At 41.4% G+C, this 21934-nt stretch overlaps 1 protein-coding gene across 1 annotated transcript in view; it reads left to right on the top strand.

Annotated features, from left to right (window-relative positions):
* LOC144271558 (potassium voltage-gated channel subfamily KQT member 1-like) overlaps positions 1–21934 on the top strand; it is a 449329-nt gene that overhangs the window by 100572 nt on the left and 326823 nt on the right. The window contains exons 8-11 of the mRNA XM_077829000.1: positions 3864–3959; positions 4826–4971; positions 8020–8149; positions 21593–21625. Of these exons, the coding sequence (XP_077685126.1) occupies positions 3864–3959; positions 4826–4971; positions 8020–8149; positions 21593–21625 (405 nt within the window). The remainder of the gene's footprint in view (positions 1–3863; positions 3960–4825; positions 4972–8019; positions 8150–21592; positions 21626–21934) is intronic.

Below are 21934 nucleotides of genomic sequence, written 5' to 3' on the forward strand. Positions count from 1 at the left end.
GAATTTCACCCACCACTCCTGCAAAAAACCTCACACCTATATCCATACTATTGAAGTCCTCAAATTTGTAGTTTAAAGACTTCAGGGAGCAGAGAATCCTCCAGCAAGTGACCTGTGCCCCATGCTACAGAGGAAGGCGAAAAACCTCCAGGGCCTCTTCCAATCTGCCCTGAAGGAAAATTCCTTCCCGACCCCAAATATGGCAATCAGCTAAACCCTGAGCATATGGGCAAGATTCATCAGCCAGACACTACAGAAAATTCTTTCCTGGGTAACTCGGATCCCACCCCATCTAATGTCCCATCACAGGCCATTAGGCCTGTTTTACCATGAATATTTAATTGCCAAAACCATGTTATCCCATCATACCATCTCCTCCATAAACTTATCGAGTTTAATCTTAAAGCCAGATCTTTTGCCCCCACTGCTTCCCTTGGAAGGCTATTCCAAAACTTCACTCCTCTGATGGTTAGAAACCTTCATCTAATTTCTAGTCTAAATTTCCTGGTGGCCAGTTTATATCCATTTGTTCTTGTGTCCACATTGGTACTGAGCTTAAATAATTCCTCTCCCTCTCTGATATTTATCCCTCTGATATATTTATAGAGAGCAATCATATCTCCCCTCAACCTTCCTTTAGTTAGGCTATACAAGCCAAGCTCCTCGAGTCTCCTTTCATAAGACAGGGTTTTCCATTCCTCGGATCATCCTAGTAGCCCTTCTCTGTACCTGTTCCAGTTTGAATTAATCCTTCTTAAACTTGGGAGACCAGAACTGCACACAGTATTCCAGATGAGGTCTCACCAGTGCCTTGTATAATGGTACTAATACCTCCTTATCTCTACTGGAGATACCTCTCCTGATGCATCCCAAGACCGGATTAGCTTTTTTCACAGCCATATCACATTGGCAGCTCATAGTCATCCTGTGACCAATTCTCCAAGGTCCTTTTCCTCCTCTGTTACTTCTAATTGATGTGTCCCTAGCTTATAACTAAAATTCTTGTTGTTCATTTCTAAATGCATAACATTACACTTCTCACTATTAAATTTCATCCTATTACTATTACTCCAGTTTACAAGGTCATCCAGATCCTCCTGTAGGATATCCCTGTCCTTCTCTAAATTGGCAATACCTCCCAGCTTTGTATCATCCGCAAACTTTATTAGCACACTCCCACTTTTTGTGCCGAGGTCAGTAATAAAAAGATTGGTCCCAAAACTGATCCTTGAGGAACTCCACTGGTAACCTCCCTCCAGCCTGACAGTTCACCTTTCAGTAGGACCCATTGTAGTCTCCCCTTTAACCAATTCCTTATCCACCTTTCAATTTTCCTATTGATCCCCATCTTATCCAATTTAACTAATAATTCCCCATGTGGCATGGTATCAAATGCCTTACTAAAATCTAGGTAAATTAGATCCACTGCGTTTCCTTTGTCTAAAAAATCTGTTACCTTCTCAAAGAAGGAGATCAGATTGGTTTGGCATGATCTACCTTTTGTAAAACCATGTTGTATTTTGTCCCATTCACCATTGACCTCAATGTCCTTAACTACCTTCTCCTTCAAAATTTTTTCCAAGACCTTGCATACTACAGATGTCAAACTAACAGGCCTATAATTACCCGGATCACTTTTTTTCCCTTTCTTAAAAATAGGAACTATGTTAGCAATTCTCCAGGCATACGGTACAACCCCTGGGTTTACAGATACATTAACAATTCTTGCTAATGGGCTTGTATTTCATGTGACAATTTCTTTAATTTTCTTGGATGAAGATTATCTGGGCCCCCGATTTAGTCCCATTAAGCTGTTTGAATTTCGCTTCTACCTCAAATATGGTAATGTCTACCTCCATATCCTCATTCCCATTTGTCATGCTACCATTATCCCTAAGATCCTCTTTAGTCTTATTAAAGACTGAGGCAAAGTATTTGTTTAGATATTGGGCCATGCCCAGGTTATCGTTGACCTCCACTCCATCCTCAGTGTTCAGTGGTCCCACTTCTTCTTTCTTTGTTTTTTCTTATTTGACTATAGAACCTTTTATAAATGGTTTTAATTCCCTTTGCAAGGTCCAACTCTCCTTGACTTTTAACCTGTCTCACTTTATCCCTACATGTTCTGACCTCAATAAGATAACTTTCCTTGCTGATCCCTCCCTTCTTCCACTCCCTGTATGCTTTCTGATTTTTCTTAATCACCTCTCTGAGATGCTTGCTCATCCAGCTTGGTCTACAACTCCTGCCTATGAATTTTTTCCCCTTTCTTGCGAATCCAGTTGTTGGGGGGGGGATAGCCTGGGACTTGGGAAACCTAGGTTCAGTTTCCTGCTCTGCCATAGACTTCCTGTGTGACCTTGGGCAACTCACTTTTTTGTGCCTTAGTTCCCCTTCTGTAAAATGGGGTAATACTCTCCACCTCATGGGAGTGTGATGAGGATAAAGACATTAAAAATTGTCAGGCACTCAGATTAAGGTTGCTAACCCTCCAGGATTGTCCTGAAGTCTCCAGGAATTAAAGATTGTGTCTTGTGCTGGAACGGCCAGGAATATATCCAACCAAAACTTTCAGCTCTAGCTCAGATAATATGGTGATGGTGGCCATTTACATACCTTAAATATTGGGCATTAAATACATAACAACACCTTGCTTTTCTGTAGCCCTTTTCATCCATAGATCTCGAAGCCCTTTATAAAGGAGATAAGATTCATTATCCTCATGTTACCATTGGGAACACTAAGGTACAGGTAGGTGAACTGACTTGCCCAAGGTCAACCGGCAGGCCAGTGGCAAAACTGGGAATAGAGCCCAGATCTCCTTATCTTCTTGTCTTTTGTGATTTAAAAAACTGAGATTGTAAGGAGGGCAACCTGGGAATCTCAATCAGGTCTGCTGCAAAGCACCATTGCTGGGCTTTTTTTTGGCTCCCCAAATTGAATATGAGGGAATGTAAGGACAAACTAACTAAGCTATAAGACTTTTGCTGAAGTTTTGAAAATAAAATCCTTAGAATGACTTAGCATTACACATAATATAGCAACAGGTAGAAGGAATGTCAGGCAACAAGAACGGTGTGTAGCTTTCAGTCTGAAGCCTGAAGACACATGGTGTTCCTTGTCTAGATGGAAACTCAACTCAGCCATTGTATTTATTAAAGGTTTGTAAATATTTTGAACAAAACTGGGCTACAGTTTTGTCAAAACCAGGTGATACTTGACTGTTTTTTAATTGCAGGTTTGTTCAGAGCAGAACTCAGAGGGTATGAACCCACATTACTAAAAACTAATGTAACCTCTGAGAAATTGAAACTGGATACAGCTATAGCTCTGTAATAATTTATTGCCTTAATTTTAAAAGAAATTCTTTTATAGAGTGCAACATGTATGTTTCCTTGAGTTCTTCCACAGGTGACAGGTGAAAAGAGTTGTTTGTTTGTGGGGGAAGGAAATAGTAAGTGTAAAATACATCTGGAGTTCAGTTTTTTCTCTCACTATCATGTGCCAGTTGCTTTTAGAATGTAGTGAAAGTGGCTACAGCTACTGTATATTGAATAATGTTCCCCATAAATTCTAGCTGTGAATGTATGGTTGAGTATTTTTAGGGACAGAATATTTCCTGATTTGTGTAAAAGAGTTAGTGAAGTCATGTGGTGCCCAGAATACCTCCAATACACTGTATTTCATCATCCCGGAAATGTTAAGAGTTAAGATACTCCATGACTATAACTGAGCTTAGGTGAAATTCTCTCATTAATATTAAAGGAGGAGTTGCCAAGAAGAAAATGGTTTTTATTTCATGCTTTACATTTTTGTTTTAAAAAGTTTTACCAGAGACTTACCAGTATTTGGTTTACTTTTAGGGGATTCTGGGTTCTGGTTTTGCCTTGAAGGTACAACAGAAGCAACGTCAGAAGCATTTCAACAGGCAAATCCCAGCGGCAGCTTCTCTAATTCAGGTAAACGCTTGAATCCTAAAACGGAGTAGATGGAGGAGTATAGTTTAGTGGTCACAGGACTAGGAGTTATGACTTCTGGGTTCTGCTCCATCTCTGCTGCTGATTGGCTTTTAAACCCAAAATCATTTCGCCTCAGTTTACTGATTGTGACATGAGGATAATTACCTATCCCACAGGCTCGTTGTGAAGTTTAATGTTTTAAAGGGCTTTGAGATTCTCAAGTGAAAGACACTGGTCAGTTGCAGACTCTTGTTGAACTAAAGAAGCAACTTTGTCATTTATTTGTAATTTTCATGTAATTACTATCTACCTTGTAGTATTCCCATAAGTACTACGTATGTCTTAAATAATTGGGTGGGTATGTATGGATGGATGGATACATACACCCATCTTTGGAAAATGCTCCAATATTACATTTAATATAGTGTAAAGAGACTGTCAACTGAGAATAAAGTTACTAAAATGTGGCACAATGCATAAAAAAATAAAGCTGGAGCATTTCTTAATGTTCTAAGAGTATTTCCTCTTATGGGGCAGATTTTCATCTGCATGTGTAGTGGATTAGGCCACAACTCCCACTGATAATACTAAGAGCAGCATGTTTAAAAACACCACATGCTGAAGTGACCATATGACTTTTGGTGATGGTTACCTCTTAGCACAGTTGCTCGTGGGAGCGACTGTGTTTTATTTGACATGTAGCTATACTGTACAGCACATAGTGGTTCAGTGAAAACCCTTTGCAGGACATTTGTATAAATAAAAGAACACACTCTAGGTTTATTTTTGGCAGGGTTGTAGTTACCTTTCCTTCAGAACACAGTGCCCATTTGTTCACAGAAATAATTGTTTGATTTTTACTTTAGACTTTATGGCGGTGCTATGCAGCAGAGAAATCATATAGTTCTACAGCAACATGGAAGATCTATGTTACTTCGCCTGCTCAAAATACCAAAAAAACACCAGCGCCATCTAGCCCCAGTCTGAGAAAACAGGTTAAAAGGAACTTGCTGTACTTATTTTCTTCTTGGTTTTAATTTAGTTGGGTTAACAACCAGAACATAAGTAAAAGAGGTAGAGAGGTTGCAGTGAATTTGTAGAACATTTGGGTTGGAAGAGACCTGTAATGGGATATGGAATCTATTTCCTACATTGTCAAGATCAACTTAATTGTCCTTTCAAAGCAAACTTGATGGACGGATATGTCTCTGTTTCGAATGTATCCATTGATTTCTATGGGCCTGATTCTTCATTACCTTGTCCCTTATGTAGACATTTATAACTGTTCAACTAAGCATTCATTGCTATCTTATATCAGCTGGTAGCATTGTATATCCATTTTATACTCAACTGAACAGTTATGTATGACTGGAAAAGGGAAAGGCAGTAGAGCAGTAGGGCCTGTGCTCTTAATTTCGCTTGTAATATCTAATTTAATTGGTTTAAAGTGCTTGTCTCTATAGAAGACTTTTGAAAAGCAAGTCAGGCAAATATCCTAGTTTGGCTGAAATAAAGCCGAATTTCCGTGCATGTCTCTGTTTCCAAGTGTGTATTATTATTTTCATTACAGTAGCAGAGAGAGGTGCTGTGCAAATTCATAGTAAGAGACAGGTCTTGCCCTGACGAGCATACAATCTGAACAGACAATCCAGACAGAGGAGGGGAGGGGTAGCACAAGGCATGGCATTGCTCTGTGCCTGTGTAATCTCGTACAACAAGCTAGTGACAAGGCTAAGAAAAATAACTCGGGTCCTTTGACTCCCAGGCCAGTGCCTTTCCCTCTGGATCACACTGCCTCTATTTTTCTCATTTTTCCTAGTGCACTATTATACCTGGATTTCCCCTGCAATAACTTAATCCCATAATTGCAGATTCTGCCTTTGTTCATTAATGGGCGAAACTCTCACTTGTGAAGAGGGCCAGCAAAGATGTCTCTACCACTTAAACCTACCCAGCCCTTATTCTGAGGGTTAAAGTGGCGTATTGGCTTTGTGCAGGCCCTTGGCAGGGGGTAAATTTGACCCTGATGAGACGAGCTAGCTCTTCTCAGACACACACTGTCACTTCATGAAAATCTTTAAAGCACATACACAAGCATGTACACTTCCTTTCTAATTAGGTACACTGTTTCAGGAAGTGGTCAACTAGCTGATTTAGGTTGTCAGCCAGGCTAAAGTGTGTGTGTGTGTTACTTATCACCAGATCTTTGCCCAGCCACCAGCTTAGTTATTGGTCACATCAGGAGCTGACACTGCAAACAAAGGTGGACAGGAGGACACACAACTATAGTCTTTTCCCAGAGCCCTAGCAACCGAAACTGCTGGAAAATAGAAGAGACTGTTGGGGTGCCTAGCCAATATAGGCACTTGATATCACCAGGACTCCCAGGTTTCCAGCCCATGATGTCCATCTTCTCCCTTCAGGGGTCCTTTGGCTTTTGGGAAGCAAAGTACATGAAGGAGACAGGCTGTTTTATCCTATTGCTGCTGGGTGGTTCAATTTAGTGCCTCTTCTTGGAGATGCTGGCATGGACCAACCAAATAGTGACCGAAACTTTTACCGAAGAATTGAAATGTCCAACATAAATTAGTCCAATCAGGGAACGAGACATCTGCTTTTGAGATCTTGCAATGGGGCCTGGAATTTTCCAATTTCTTTTTGCAATACAGCTTGTCACACCAGCTCGTGTAAAGACAAGTTAGGTCATAGCTGCTGGTACAATCATTTTAGGACCTTCATTGAACTCCAGCTGTTTTGCTCTGGTCAGCAACTTATCTCCATGGACAGCTTTCTGGGAGCCTCTCTATGGCATATCTCTTAGCCAGTTTTGCAGTTATGCTTGCTCAAATTGTAATTTCTCAATCAAAATACTCTGCTAGCTACTGAAACATCCAATTTAGAGATCACATAATTTATAAAAAGTACCTCCATAGTCTTTGATATTTAAACGAGTACATTATACAGCGCAAAGTCACTTCAGTGACCATTGTTCTCAAACTAGAACGTCTGTGTAAATTTTCCATTTCTGTTCTCCTTGTTTTAACAAAATTGGCGGGACCTCTGTACATGTGACTGAGCTGAATCTGTGCTTTATGAATCAGTTATATTTCTGATTATTCCACTCTGGTCAAGTGTTCTTATAAACACAGTTTGGTTTCACTTCCTTTTATTTACGGCCTCTTTCAGCATAGATGTATTTCACTAACTTGATAGAATAAGCATGCTTAATTGCAAACATTAGCCTTGCTACTTTGCTTTATCACTTAAATGAAAAGAAATCAACAGGAACACAACCCCTTTCTTTCCGAACAAAATTGCCCACGAGGTAAAGCCTGTTAAAGTTTACAATATTTTGCCCAAATCTTTATCTCTAATAGTTGACTTCCCTTTTACACACATTTTGAATTATAATATTAGATTCCATCAAGCTCCCCATTTTAGTACTGTTCCTGGCACATCATATAGAATCAAGGTTTGATATTAATGTAATTTTTAATTCATTTACTTACTCACAGACAGGGAAAATAGGGAAATCTCTAGCTGCACCAGTACACTCTGGAGAGAAGCTACAGCAATTCTGAATTTTCTCAGACTATTGAAGAAATCTAGCCATTAGATCTTGTGTTTTTCTACTCTTAGCCCTCTGTTCTATCTTTCTAAAAGGCCTTGATGCCTGTGCAATTGTTATATAGTCACAACACATAATTTTGGGGCCTCAGTTTTATACTCAAGTTTTGGGCATCCAATTTGAGAAAAATTAGAGACCTTCTTTTCAGAGAGTATTGACTGCCTGCTCACTAGAAGTTTGGTCTCTTTAAGGTGTTTTAAAGTTGGGCATCCAGAATGTGTCAGTTTTCAAAACTTTGGCCAAGGATTTTGGCCATGGCTTTGAACTTGACCTTGGCCGTGGCTCTGAATTTCACCCTTACTTCTTAATTTAACTTAAAAGTTGTAGTATCAAATTCAAATTTACTATGTAATAAATCTCAAGCATGTTGCACTTTTCTCTGCATGCAGTTAATATCTTTGCTATTATCCCATTTCCATTGCTTCAGTCTAGAAGATATAAAAGAAAAGGAAAACCTGGGCGTGATAATGGCTCGACACCAATAGTAAATCCTGGACAGACTGCCTTACCCATTCCACAGATCACTTACGATCACATTGATGAAAGAGAAGACAAAAAAGACGTGGCTTTTTACCTTGATGAACCTGGAGGTAATTTACTTATATTTATGTTTAGGGCTGCAAATCTTTAAAGCAGACACTGTTGAAAGAACTGGCAAAAGGATACAATCTTTGTGTATGCAATTTTAAAATAGTTAATGAAGCAAGTTATCTGAAAACAAGGACCATTTAAATGACACAAATGTGGGCACCACATAGTAAAATTAGAGATAAATTAACATATATCGTGACTATCAAAGGAATTGTGTTTTTGTTTAACATACTGTACATAAAATCCAAAATGCCAGTTTAGTTCTGCCTTTTAAAATTTCTGGCACAGACCTCATCCCACAGTGAGAACTAAATGCAAAGTTTATCCCATGAGCCTAGCTTTCCCTCAGTATGTTATCAACACACACACATACCCTGTCAATTTAATCAAGTTCCTACCAACTGGGAAGGGAGAAAGTGAGACTTGCTTTTCTTATCTTATATGCTAGCGTGACATGCAGATATGACAATGATGGGGTGGCATATACATATTTTATACCTAGGTGGATATGATAGTTTCAGTTGGAAACAGTATTTTTCTTCACTTCCTGCATTAAAGTTCTGTGTTGTAAACAGTAGCTGCATTTCACTCTGGAAATGGCTGGATTTCAGTCTTAAGTAAAGAGATTCTTGTGTTTGTACAGTGCTTTGAGACTTTTAATGATGGAAGACACTACATAAATGTGCATATAAAATAGTATTGGTATAATAAATTTCAGAGCTGCTCTTAAAACAATTTTTCTATCTGTAATCTACCTCCCTTTGTCTTTTGGGTAAAAACCCCCTCTCTGTACAAATCTTGGACCAGCGAAGCCTCTAGCAGAGGAAGCAGATTCACTGGAGGATGGTTTCCCCATGCTCCTATCTTGCCCTTTCGGAAACCTGCAAATACCTGCTAGGCTAAATGAAGGATCCAGAAATGATCTGGTCAAGTACAGTAAATAAAGTATTTGTTTCAGGTAGCTTTGAAGAACATCATGCCTTCTGCCGTTTGACATGGGATTCAAGAAGTCTCCAATAAACTTGCCTAGCATCTCTGTACTAAATGGATTTTCTAATATGGCATTTGGGCTGTCACAGGATTTGATGGCTTTTTTCTCTGTTTTTTTTGTGGTGCGATAGTTTGCTTTTTAAATGTATTTGTTCTCAGAGTACATGCTGTGTACCTGCTGCTGCTGAACACAGTGTAATAAGGTGGTGACTTTTTTGAATAGTTTTGACTTCATAGACCACAGGAATGAAGGTCAAGTGGTATGCTAGGTTGTATAATCCACTAACCAACAACAGAGGCTGTTGAGTAGCAAAAATAAATCAGTTAAGAAAAGTGTAAGCACATGACATTCTGGTTTCTCTCTGAGGGCCCTCTTGATGGGCTATTTATATAGTATACCTAGAGTGAGAGGCAGCTACTTAGAGGTTGCTGTAAATGAACACCATTCAAATCTCTATCTTTGGCTACTTCTAAAAAATATACTAATTGAGCAATTACATTTAAAATTAGTTGCTATTTATATCCATGGGGTGCAACCAAATGCAGATTAAAACTAATGTATTGTTTAAAGGTTTCATTCATGTATATTTTGATTTTTCTTATGGTTTTGAATTGAATCCTAATGTAAAGCAACATAAATTATTCAGACTTTGATTAACCTCTCTACTACATTCTTGTATTATGTTGTAACTTAGAGTATTTTTATAATTTACTCATGACATTCTCATTTGTTCTTAATGGCTATAAAACTTGGGTTGCATGCATTCTCACTTGAAGATTTTGCTTCATCTTTTATATATATATATATATATATATATATATAGCTATTGCAGTAATAGTCAGACAGTGACAGGCAAAAGATAAAGTGTGATTGGTAATTAAGTTTTATTTGTTCCTTAGCATCATAGAAGTTAAAGAAAAGAACATTAAAGCCCTTGTCCATTCCCCTGCCTGTTCAGTTCTTCATTTAAAGAATATTCCTTAAATGTTCACCGTTTGAACAAGCAAACTGGTCAGTTTTCACAATGGAGAGGTAAATTGTGGGGTCCCCCAAGAATCTGTACTGGGATTGTGCTATTCATATTCATAAATAATCTGGAAAAGGAGGTAAACCGTGAGGTGACAAAGTTTGCAGATGACACAAAATAAGGTAAGTCCAAAGTTGACTGCCAAGTTATGAAGGGATCTCACAAAACTTGGTGACTGGGCAACAAAATGGGAGATGAAATTCAGTGTTGATAAATGCAAGGTAATGCAAATTGGAAAATCTATTCCAAAATATACATAGAAAATGATGGGGTCTAAATTAGATGTTACCACTCAAAAAAGAGATCTTGGAGTTACTGTGGATAGTTCTCTGAAAAGATCTGCTCAATGTGTAGCAGCAATCAAAAAAGCTGAGAATGTTAGCAACCATCAGGAAAGGGATGGATAATAAAACAAAAAATATAATGCCATTATATAAGTCCATGGTACACCCACACCTTGAATACTGCATGCAGTTCTGCTCACCCCATCTTAAAAAATATTAGAATTGGAAAAAGTAAAGGAAAGGGCAATACAAATGATTAAGGGATACGGAACAGTTTTCATACATTTGTCTGTTTAGCTTGGAAAAGAGATGACTAAGGGGGGGATTGGTAGAAGTCTATAAAATCATGAATGGTGTGGAGAAAGTGAATAGTGAAGTGTTATTTACCCCTTCACATACCACAAGAACCAGGAGTCGCACAATGAAATTAATAGGCAGCAAGTGTTAAATATAAGGAAGCACTTCCTGACACAATGCACAGTTAACCTATGGAACTCATCACCAGGGAATGTTGTGAAAGTCAAAAGTATAACTTTAAAAACAAAAAAAGAATTAGATAAGTTCATGGAGGATAGGTCAATCAGTGGCTATTAACCAAGTTGGTCAGGGACCCCACCCATGCTCTGAGTATCCCTAAAATTCCAGCTGCCAGAATCTGGGACTGGAAGATAGATCACTTACTAATTGCCCTGTTGTGTTCATTCCCTCTAAATCATCTGGCATTGGCTGCTCTCAGAAGACAGGATACGGAGCTAAATGGCCCATTGGTCTGACCTGCTATAGCTGTTTCTGTGTTCAAAGTGCTATGTCTAGCTGGAAATATTATGTTAAAAAGGCTAACTTTATATTTGTAGTGCTTTCTGCCCCTACCAGCTGGTAACAAAGGAAAATCAGGTGTTTGTTTTTTTCTCCTTTCAGATGGGTGAAGAGAGAATTAAGTTGTTTTTTCCAATTTGTAGAGCAGTGGTCAGCAACCTTTGGCGTGCAGCTCATCAGGGTAATCCGCTGGCAGGCCTTGTGGCATTTTGTTTACATTGACCATTCCTAGGCATGTCCCCCGCAGCTTCCAGTGGCTGCAGTTCACTGTTCCTGGCCAAAGGGAGCTGTGGTAAGCAGTGGCCAGCACATCCCTGTGGCCCACACTGCTTTCCGCAGCTCCCATTGGCTGGAAATAGCAAACTGTGGGCGGCCATGGCTATGGACAGTCAACGTAAACAAACTGTCTCATGGCCCGCCAGCAGATTACTGTGGTGGACTGCATGCCGAAGGTTGCCAACCCTTGCTGTAGAGGCTAGAATGCATGCTATTCTAGGGCCAACTGTTTTTCTATATTCTTTATCTCCTTTTAGCCAAAGTGCAGTGCTAAGTTAGTGTTTCCTCTTCGGATTTATTCCGTCTGTAACAAAGCTTCCAAGAATATGTTGAGCCAACTAGATTGATTAATTGGCTAAATATGCTTGACCACCTTAACAGTTTTAACCTGATTTTCTTCAAAGATTCCTTGTGAGCAGTTAAAGGCTTGCAGCCTGGTGCTTCAAAAAGGGGGGAATTCCCCCCTCCCCTCCCTTCTGCCTTGAAACTGAAATCAAAATGGAAGAGTATTGGAGGAGTTTAGGAAGGGATAAAGGAATGGTAAATGACAGAGATGATACTGTCTGCCCTTTCAGTGTTCCATAGACTGGAGTGGCTTGGCCATAGATGTGTGGAAGCTGAGGGTTTTACAGAGACTATGACAAACTTAGGTGGTGTCAGGCTGCATCATCTCTACTGATCTGTCATTGCAACATCATATCTCCAGGTTTTTTTTAAATAGTGCCTGCCAGCTGTTTAATTCAGATGTGAACATAGTGTCACAGCAGGTGCTTGTGAGTAGCAAGGGGAGGAATGAGAACTTATGAACTGTGATGCTTCAGAAAAAAAGTATCTGTAAAAATATGGTAGATCAGTAATTTTTGGACTATCCAATGTGTAAAACAATGTTAGAAAAATGTTCCTTTCATAAATACTGACTTGCGGAGTCAGTTTGTAATGATCTCAAGTGAAATATGCTGTACAAAATGTGGTGGTGTGAAATAAGTATTTTTAATTGCACTGTTTTGGCAGGTGTAATATAAACTGTTTCTCTACCTTGGTTGAAGAACGTGCAGTACACGACTTAGGATGATGACTGATGATGATGGAGAAGCAATCTTAATCCTGGGAGAATTACCCTAGATTTAGTGGCCACACAATTTTCCAGTGGGATGTTTGTTTCCTTTATTTCACTGTAATATCTCCCTTTATTCCTCATTCATCATTATTAGCCTTTCATCAGCTTTTAAATGTTCCTAGCAAGATTATGCTTCATATGCTTTTAAAACCTTGAATTTTTATTCCCTGCCCAACACCTAGAGTACAGTATGTGAGTACATTGTGTGGGCCACATTTGTCTACACTACAAAATTAGGTCAAATTTATAGAAGTCGGTTTTGTAGAAAGCGTTTTTATACAGTCGATTGTGTGTCCCCACACAAGTGCTCTAAGTGCATGTAGTCAGCGGAGTATGTCCACAGTACCGAGGCAACCATAGACTTCCGGAGCATTGCACCATGGGTGGCTATCCCACAGTTCCTGCAGTCTCCGCTGCCCATCTGAATTCTGGGTAGAAATCCCAGTGCCTGATGGGGCTAAAACATTGTCTTGGGTGGTTCTGGGTACATATCGTCAGGCCCCGTTCCCTCCCTCCCTCCCTCTGTGAAAGCAGGGGCAGACAATTGTTTTGCACCTTTTTTCTTGAGTTACCTGTGCAGACGCCATACCACGGCAAGCATGGAGCCCACTCAGCAAACCATCACCGTATGTCTCTTGGGTGCTGGCAGACGTGGTACTGCATTGCTACACAGCAGCAGTTAATTGCCTTTTGGCAGCAGACAGTGCAGTATGACTGGTAGCCGTCATTGACTAGTCCTGGGTGCTCTTTTAATCGGGTGCCTGGGCAAACATGGGAGTGACTCAGCCAGGTCATTTCCCTTTTAAGTTTCGTCTTGTGGTGATTCAGTCCTACCGGCAGTGCGCTGTCTTTTAACGTCCAGCCAGCAGAAGATGATGGCTAGTCATACTGCACAGTCTTCTGCCGAGTACCCAGGAGATGATGTCGGCTAGCGGTCGTGCTGCACAGTCTGCTACCAGCAAGATGTATAAAGATAGATGAAGTGGCTCAAAACAAGAAATAGACCAGATTTGATTTGTATTAATTTTCTCCTCCTTCCCTCTGTGAAATCAATGGCCTGCCAAACCCAGTTTTGAGTTCTATCCTTGAGGGGGCCATTCTGTTTCTTGCAAAGCCACCCCCTTTGTTGATTTTAATTCCCTGTAAGCCATGTAGTCAGTTGCCCCTCCCTCCATCAGGGCAACGGCAGACAATCATTCCGCACCTTTTTTCTGTGCAGACTCCATACCACGGCAAGCATAGAGCCCGCTCAGATCCCTTTGGCAATTAGGAGCACATTAAACACCATGCACATTATCCAGCAGTATATGCAGCACCGGAACCTGGCAAAACGATACCGGGCGAGTAGACGACGTCAGCGCGATAATGTGAATGATGAGGACGTGGACAAGACTTCTCTCAAAGCAGGGGCCCTGGCAATGTGGGCATCATGGTGCTAATGGGCCAGGTTCATGCGATGGAACGCCAATTCTGGGCTCGGGAAACAAGCACAGACTGGTGGGACCACATAGTGTTGCAGGTCTGGTACGATTCCCAGTGGTTGCAAAACTTTGGCATGCGTAAGGGCACTTTTATGGAACTTTGACTTGCTTTCCCCTGCCCTGAGGCTCAAGAATACCAAGATGAAAGCAGCCCTCAGAGTTGAGAAGCGAGTGGCGATAGCCCTGTGGAAGCTTGCAATGCCAGACAGCCACAGGTCAGTCAGGAATCAATTTGGAGTGGGCAAATCTACTGTGGGGGCTGCTGTGATGCAAGTAGCCAACGCAATCAAAGATCTGCTGATATCAAAGATAGTGGGAAATGTGCGGGTCATAGTGGATGGCTTTGCTGCAATGGGATTCCCTAACTGTGGTGGGGCCATAGACGGAACCCAGATCCCTATCTTGGCACCGGAGCACCAAGCCGGCGAGTACATAGACCGCAAGGGGTACTTTTCAATAGTGCTACAAGCACTGGTGGATCACAAGGGACGTTTCACCAACATCAACGTGGGATGGCCGGGAAAGGTACATGACGCTCGCATCTTCAGGAACTCTGGTCTGCTTCAAAAGCTGCAAGAAGAGACTTTATTCCCAGACCAGAAAATAACCGTTGGGGACGTTGAAATGCCTATATGTATTCTTGGGGACCCAGCCTACCCCTTAATGCCATGGCTCATGAAACTGTACACAGGCAGCCTGGACAGTAGTCAGGAGCTGTTCAACTACAGGCTGAGCAAGTGCAGAATGGTGGTAGAATGTGCATTTGGACGTTTAAAAGTGCGCTGGCGCAGTTTACTGACTCGGTTACACCTCAGCGAAACCAATATTCCCACTGTTATTACTGCTTGCTGTGCGCTCCATAATATCTGTGAGTAAAGGGGAGATGTTTATGGCAGGGTAGGATATTGAGACAAATCGCCTGGCTGCTGGTTTCGCACAGCCAGACACCAGGGTGGTTAGAAGAGCACAGGAGGGCGCGGTGCGCATCAGAGAAGCTTTGAAAACCAGTTTCATGACTGGCCAGGCTACGGTGTGAAAGTTCTGCTTGTTTCTCCATGATGAAACCCACTGCCCCTTGGTTCACTCTACTTCCCTGTAAGCTAACCAGCCTCCCCTCCTCCCTTCGATCACCGCTGTCAGAGGCAATAGTCATTGTTGCTTCACATTCATGCATTCTTTATTCATTCATCAGACAAATAGGGGGATAACTACCAAGGTAGCCCGGGAGGGGTGGTGGAGGAGGGAAGGACAAGGCCACACAGCACTTTAAAACTTTAAAACTTATCGAATGCCAGCCTTCTGTTGCTTGGGCAATCCTCTGGGGTGGAGTGGCTGGGTGGCCGGCGGCCCCCCCACTGCGTTCTTGGGCATCTGGGTGAGGAGGCTATGGAACTTGGGGAGGAGGGCGGTTGGTTACACAGGGGCTGTAGCGGCGGTCTGTGCTCCTGCTGCCTTTCCTGCAACTCAGCCATACGCTGGAGCATATTGGTTTGATCCTCCAGCAGCCTCAGCATTGAATCCTGCCTCCACTCATCACGTTGCTGCCACATTTGAGCTTCAGCCCTCTCTTCAGCCCGCCACCTCTCCTCCCGGTCATATTGTGCTTTCCTGCACTCTGACGTTGTCTGCCTCCACGCAGTCGTCTGTGCTATGTCAGTGTGGGAGGACGCCATGAGCTCAGAGAACGTTTCATCATGAGTGTGTTTTTTTCGCCTTCTAATCTTCACTAGCCTCTGGGAAGGAGAAGATCCTGTCATCATTGAAACGCATGCAGCTGGTGGAGGAAAAAAAGAGGCAGTGGTATTTAAAAGGACACGTTTTTCTAGAACAATGGGTACATTCTTTCACGGTAAACCTTGCTGTTAACATTACATACACTGCACATGTGCTTTTGTTCAAAGGTCACATTTTGCCTCCCCCCAACACGTGGCTAGCCCTCCCCTCCCCCCCTGTGGCTAACAGCGGGGAACATTTCTGTTCAGCCACAGGCAAACAGCCCAGCAGGAACGGACACCTCTCAATGTCCCCTGAAGAAAAGCACCCTATTTCAACCAGGTGACCATGAATGATATCACTCTCCTGAGGATAACACAGAGAGATAAAGAATGGATGTTTGAATGCCAGCAAACATACCCTGCAATGCTTTGTTCTACAGTGATTCCTGAGTACGTGCTACTGGCCTGGTGTGGTAAAGTGTCCTGCCATGGTGGGTGGAATAAGGCTGCACTCCCCAGAAACCTTTTGCAAAGGCTTTGGGAGTACATCCAGGAGAGCCGCAAATGCCAGGGCAAATTAATCATTAAACATGCTTGCTTTTAAACCATGTATAGTATTTTAAAAGGTACACTCATCAGAGGTCCCTTCTCCGCCTGGCGGGTCAGGGAGGCAGCCTTGGGTGGGTCTGGGGGGACTGCCTCCAGGTCCAGGGTGAGAGAAAGTTCCTGGCTGTTGGGAAAACCAGTTTCTCCGCTTGCTTGCTGTGAGCTATATACCTCATCATCATCATCTTCCTCATCCCCACAACCTGCTTCTGTGTTGCCTCCATCTCCACTGAAGGTGTCAAACAACACGGCTGGGGTAGTGGTGGCTGAACGCCCTAAAATGGCATGCAGCTCATCATAGAAGCGGCATGTTTAGGGCTCTGACCCGGAGCGGCCGTTCGCCTCTCTGGTTTTCTGGTAGGCTTGCCTCAGCTCCTTAAGTTTCACGCGGCACTGCTTCGGGTCCCTGTTATGGCCTCCGTCCTTCATGCCCTGGGAGATTTTGACAAAGGTTTTGGCATTTTGAAAACTGGTATGCAGTTCTGATAGCACGGATTCCTCTCCCCATACAGCGATCAGATCCCGTACCTCCCTCTCGGTCCATGCTGGAGCTCTTTTGCAATTCTGGGACTCCATCATGGTCATGTCTGCTGATGAGCTCTGGCCAGCGTGGCAAGCTGCAGGTGACCATGCAAACAGGAAATTGAAATTCAAAATTTTGCAGGCCTTTTCCTGTCTACCTGGCCAGTGCATCTAAGTTGAGAGTGCTGTCCAGAGCCATCACAATAGAGCACTCTGGGATAGCTCCCAGAGGCCAATACTATCTAATTGCGTCCACAGTACCCCAAATTCAACCTGGCAAGGCCGATTTAAGTGCTAATCCACTTGTCAGAGGTGGATTAAGGAAATCTTTACGAGCCCTTTAAGTCGAAAAAAAGGGCTTCATCGTGTGGACAGGTGCAGGTTTACATAGATTTAACGCTGCTAAATTCGACCTAAACTCCTAGTGTAGACCAGGGCTCAGTTGCGTTTTGGGATATTCGTTGTTGCCTATAACGTTTATATTCTTGGATTTATAGACTGTGCCCTTCCAGAGAGCTCAGGCTTAATAGACATAAATATATATAATTCCACAGGTGGGCAAAAATGGCCATCCTCTACAAACAAGCAATTCTCCCCACACTTCGCTCCTTCGCTCCGACACATGAATGCTTGCGAGGAGGGGAGATGAGCCTTATGCTTGTGACCAGTGTTAAACGTTGCTGATTTTTATTAATGTATTAAAAAAAGTCTGGACACCTGACAATTGCCCATTAGTGTGAGATCTTCACCAGTGAGACAAATGCCATTTTTTGTGTCCATCCAGGCTTAAAGTCAAATGGAAGGATCGGGGAAATCTGAGGCCTCCAGACAGGAACCCCTCATGACAGGACAGCTCCTTCTCAATTACTTTCTACCCCAAAAGGGAAGCTTAGGGCATTAATTGCTGAGTTCATTTAGCATGAAGCAGAGACATGAATGAGGGTTGCCAGTATCCTACCTTCCCAAAGAGTCCTGGCAATCTCAGGATACAGTGGACCGAATATTGCTCTGCTTTTTCTTTACTAACCATGAGGGATAAACAACTGTGGTGTTTGCCCAAACTCCTTGAGTGCTTCCAGATTCTTGGTGAGCAATTGTTTTTTGGAGTCATTCTGAAGACATTAAATTTATCCCATACAAACATGGATCTGCTGCTACAGTGGCAGCAAACCCAGTCCGTACAGATCATATCTGGAAAGGTGAAAGAAAAATTTGTGTCAATGGGAAAAAAATAATATATATCTCCACCTCAGTAGAGGCAGCATGGATTTACCAAGTGATGAACCACCAAGAGCAAGTCTTCAGAATATGACTTTGTGAAAAGACCTAAAAGGTACTCTTTGTTGTAGTATTTTCTTGCCCTGCATTTCTATTGCTCTTAATCAAGAGCTCTTGTGCACTGATTTACTCTTCTCAGGATCACTATACAATTTTCTTTTTCAGTACTGAGCCCAGCTTCCTCCTCATTTCAGGTTGTTAGGACAGAAACTCTGACTTTGCTTTACAGCCCAGAAATCAGGTTTTCTTTCTCTGCTACCATTGCTGTGGTCTATATCTTCTGCTGCAAAGAGGTCTAGTATCAGAGCATCCTAGTTTAAGGCCAGAAAGGACCACCGGATTGCCTCGTCTGACCTTCTGTATATCACAGGCCACCAACCCCACCCAGAGGGGGTGTCAGAGTGGTAAGGGAAGAGGGAACTCTTGCCTGGACATCTGCTAGTATACCTATAGGGCTTAGATGAGACACTTGAGATAACTAGAACAAATGATCGATATGAAGAAGCAAGCCAAGCAGGAGAATAAAAGGATCATTTTAATGACTGACATCCTTTTCTATGCATTTGCAAAGTTTCATTTTCAAATATCAACTATCCAGTCAGGTATAAGCTTTCTAGAGCTGAGCTGAACTGAATAGCTGTTAACTTTTTTCTTCAATTGGAAGAAAAGAATTAGAAACAGTTTTGGACGTAGAAGGCTAGTGCCTCTTGGGACTTCTCTAGCAGATGGAACGTATTACAAGCTGTTGGTTATTAGAGGTCATGTACACAACTCATTATTATAAAATTTATCAAAGTCACAAGAACCTCAGAATGAGAAATCGGCCCTGGGATAAAAATGAGCTTTCTATCCATTGTTATGCTTTAATTTGCTTTTTGGGATTTCTTGCATAGTAATTTTCCCTTGTGTATAGATCAAAATGACAAGACATTTTTGGGTGGAAAAAAAAACCAACTTCAAAAACCTTCCTATATAAATATTGCTAATGTCATTACATACTGTACATAATGTAATTTTGACACTGATGATGGCTTCCATTATCTGGTAGTGTATAGGTTGTTCTTAGACTATGTGAATTGGCATAGAGTGATGGCTGCCTTCATCCTGTGGGGTGGAGGGATTACAATCTGCAATATATATAAAGAAGCCAACATTTTAAATGAAGTGGATTCATAAAGATGCCAGTGCTGATAAGTTGAATGAAAAGTGAGAAAAAGCATGTGGCTAATATTAACTCAACCAAGCAAATGCTCAAGTTAGTGAAGGTCTGCACAGCTGTCACTAATGGGAAATAGATGGGAACAGGGTAAATATGAACATATCCTAGAAGTTACTCAGAGAAAGTGGCCAGAAATCTTGGTTTAAAGATCTTCAGATTCAATGAGGGCTGAGTTTAAAAGATGCCAGATGCTGTATTTATAGGGCTGCTTACTTTTTTGTTTTTAAATTTGTTAACTATCATGCACGTAGTCAGACATTATTGGCATTTGCTTGAGCTAATCATTTTGCAGTCAGGTACTATGCAGACCTATTTTTACATTTCCGCCAGTGCATTTTAGTTCTTCAATATCTTTACCATTTCAGATCTGGTCACCTTGAGCAGAAAATGCCAGTTAGTTGAATTCTGTGGCCAGTCCTGTGATGTGCAAAAGTGTTTGTGTGGGGAGGGGTAGAAAGAGAGAAGCTGTGACTGCCAAATACACTCTCTTGTTTCTGACTAGAGCTGCCTAGGCGATGATAATTCCATTGCACTGCCACTTACAACATTTTTGAAATTTGTTTTCATTTTTCATTGCTTCAAGATGTCTGCCTGACTCAAAGCAGAGTGTTTTCATCCTATGCCACACAGAATCAGGTAGAGTTGGGACTTGAACCTGCGACTTTTGGATCCCAGGCTAGTTTGTGAGTGTGTCTGTCTTTAAGTCTTTCAGAGAAAAAGTTTGATAAAACCAATACATCTCTGCAAAACATTCTAGCTTTGAATTTTCATTCAGTCAAATATGTTTCAACTAGCTGTACTTGGGACTTTAGGACATGAATCCAGATCCTCAGGAATGGAAGGCCAGTGTGTTCTTTTACTATGACTCTGCCCCTCTTCCAGCCTTTATCACCAAATTGATAAATGACATGTATACAGTAAATAACACAATTGTGTAGACTACTGTAGAATTATGGTTTAGAAGTTCATTATGGTATTGCAGTATTGGTACTGTTTTATCAAGCTTTGTTTTTTAAGGTTTAAAAAGGAGTATCCCATTTAATGTTAAAAACTGAAGCCATCAATGCTTTGCCATGCAAAAGAAATGTTAATTAAAAACACAGAATTGGAAAGGAATGCAAGTTCCAGAATCAGGACACTTTTTTCTTTTGCTGCCAAAAGTATGTATCTCAGATAGTTGTTGAAATCCTGCAATATGTAGACAATTATATTCATGAGCCCATTTGTTACCTAATAACTCTATAGCTTAAGAAGATGAGGCTCTCATAAAAGGACAAACGTTTTTACTAGTAATTGGTGAGTGTGAGAGACCAAGATGAGAGTTGACTTGAGAACCTTGGGTCCCAGAAAACTAACGCTGAACATGTGCTTCATATTAAGCACATGGATGGTGCTGGCTCCATGATTCTTGCATCATGCTCTACTGTTTAACCCTTGGACCAAAATACCAGTTGACTTTAGAGAAATCATGTCTTCCTTTCTATTTATGCACAAGTTGGTATGGCAAAAAAGTGACTGGTATGAGAGAGAATTTAGAAAGATATCTTTATATGTATAGGCTTATCTTTGTATAGCTTATCTTTGACAAAACAATATGCTACCATGTTTAGGATAGTCTTACTTCTCTTAAAAAAAAATACACAGTATATCTGATAAGGCCTCTTTGTTAGAATGGGGTGTTTGCCAGCTTCCACTTTATCTCCCTTAGAATTCTTATATGGTGAAGAAATTTCTATTACATGGTAAAGAATTTCCTCCAGTTGAAATGATCTGTTTTTAAAAACAGATCAATCTTTTTTGACTGATGAAAAATGAAATGAAACAAGAAAGGAACAAAAACATCTATCAGTTTTGGTGTAACACACTGAGAGCCTTATGCAAGTATTAGCAACGAGAATTTATGCCACCCATTTTTGGTGTAATACACTTTAGGTAACACACCAAAGGTAGGTAGGCTAAATTCTCCAATACTTGCATAAGGCTCCCAGTAAATTCAATAAAACTCTCTAGACCAAATTTGCTCCAGTGTGTGAATTCCCTCTGCTATTGTGCAGCAAACAATTAACCAAGGGTCCTATCTAGAATGATTTATTCAAGAACTCTTCACTGAAATCAGTAAGTTTTCTTGAGCAAGGCATATGGACTGAGGCCATGTGTGCAGTACAGGGACTATATCACTATAGTTACGGTGTAGTAATGTTGGTATAACCCCATGGTGTTGATGCAGCCTATCCATCAGTGTAGGAACAACACCTGTCTAAGCAATGGGAGCTAGGTCAATGGGAGCATTCGTCCATCAGCTTGGATGCATCTACACAGGGAGGAAGTCAGCATAACTTCATTGATCAGGGGTGTGGATTTTTCACACCTTGGAGTGATGTACCTAATTCAACTAGACCAGGCCTGATTCATTTCTAGAGATCC

Source organism: Eretmochelys imbricata, chromosome 1, assembly GCF_965152235.1.
Source record: "Eretmochelys imbricata isolate rEreImb1 chromosome 1, rEreImb1.hap1, whole genome shotgun sequence".
Taxonomy (NCBI): Eukaryota; Metazoa; Chordata; order Testudines; family Cheloniidae; genus Eretmochelys; species Eretmochelys imbricata.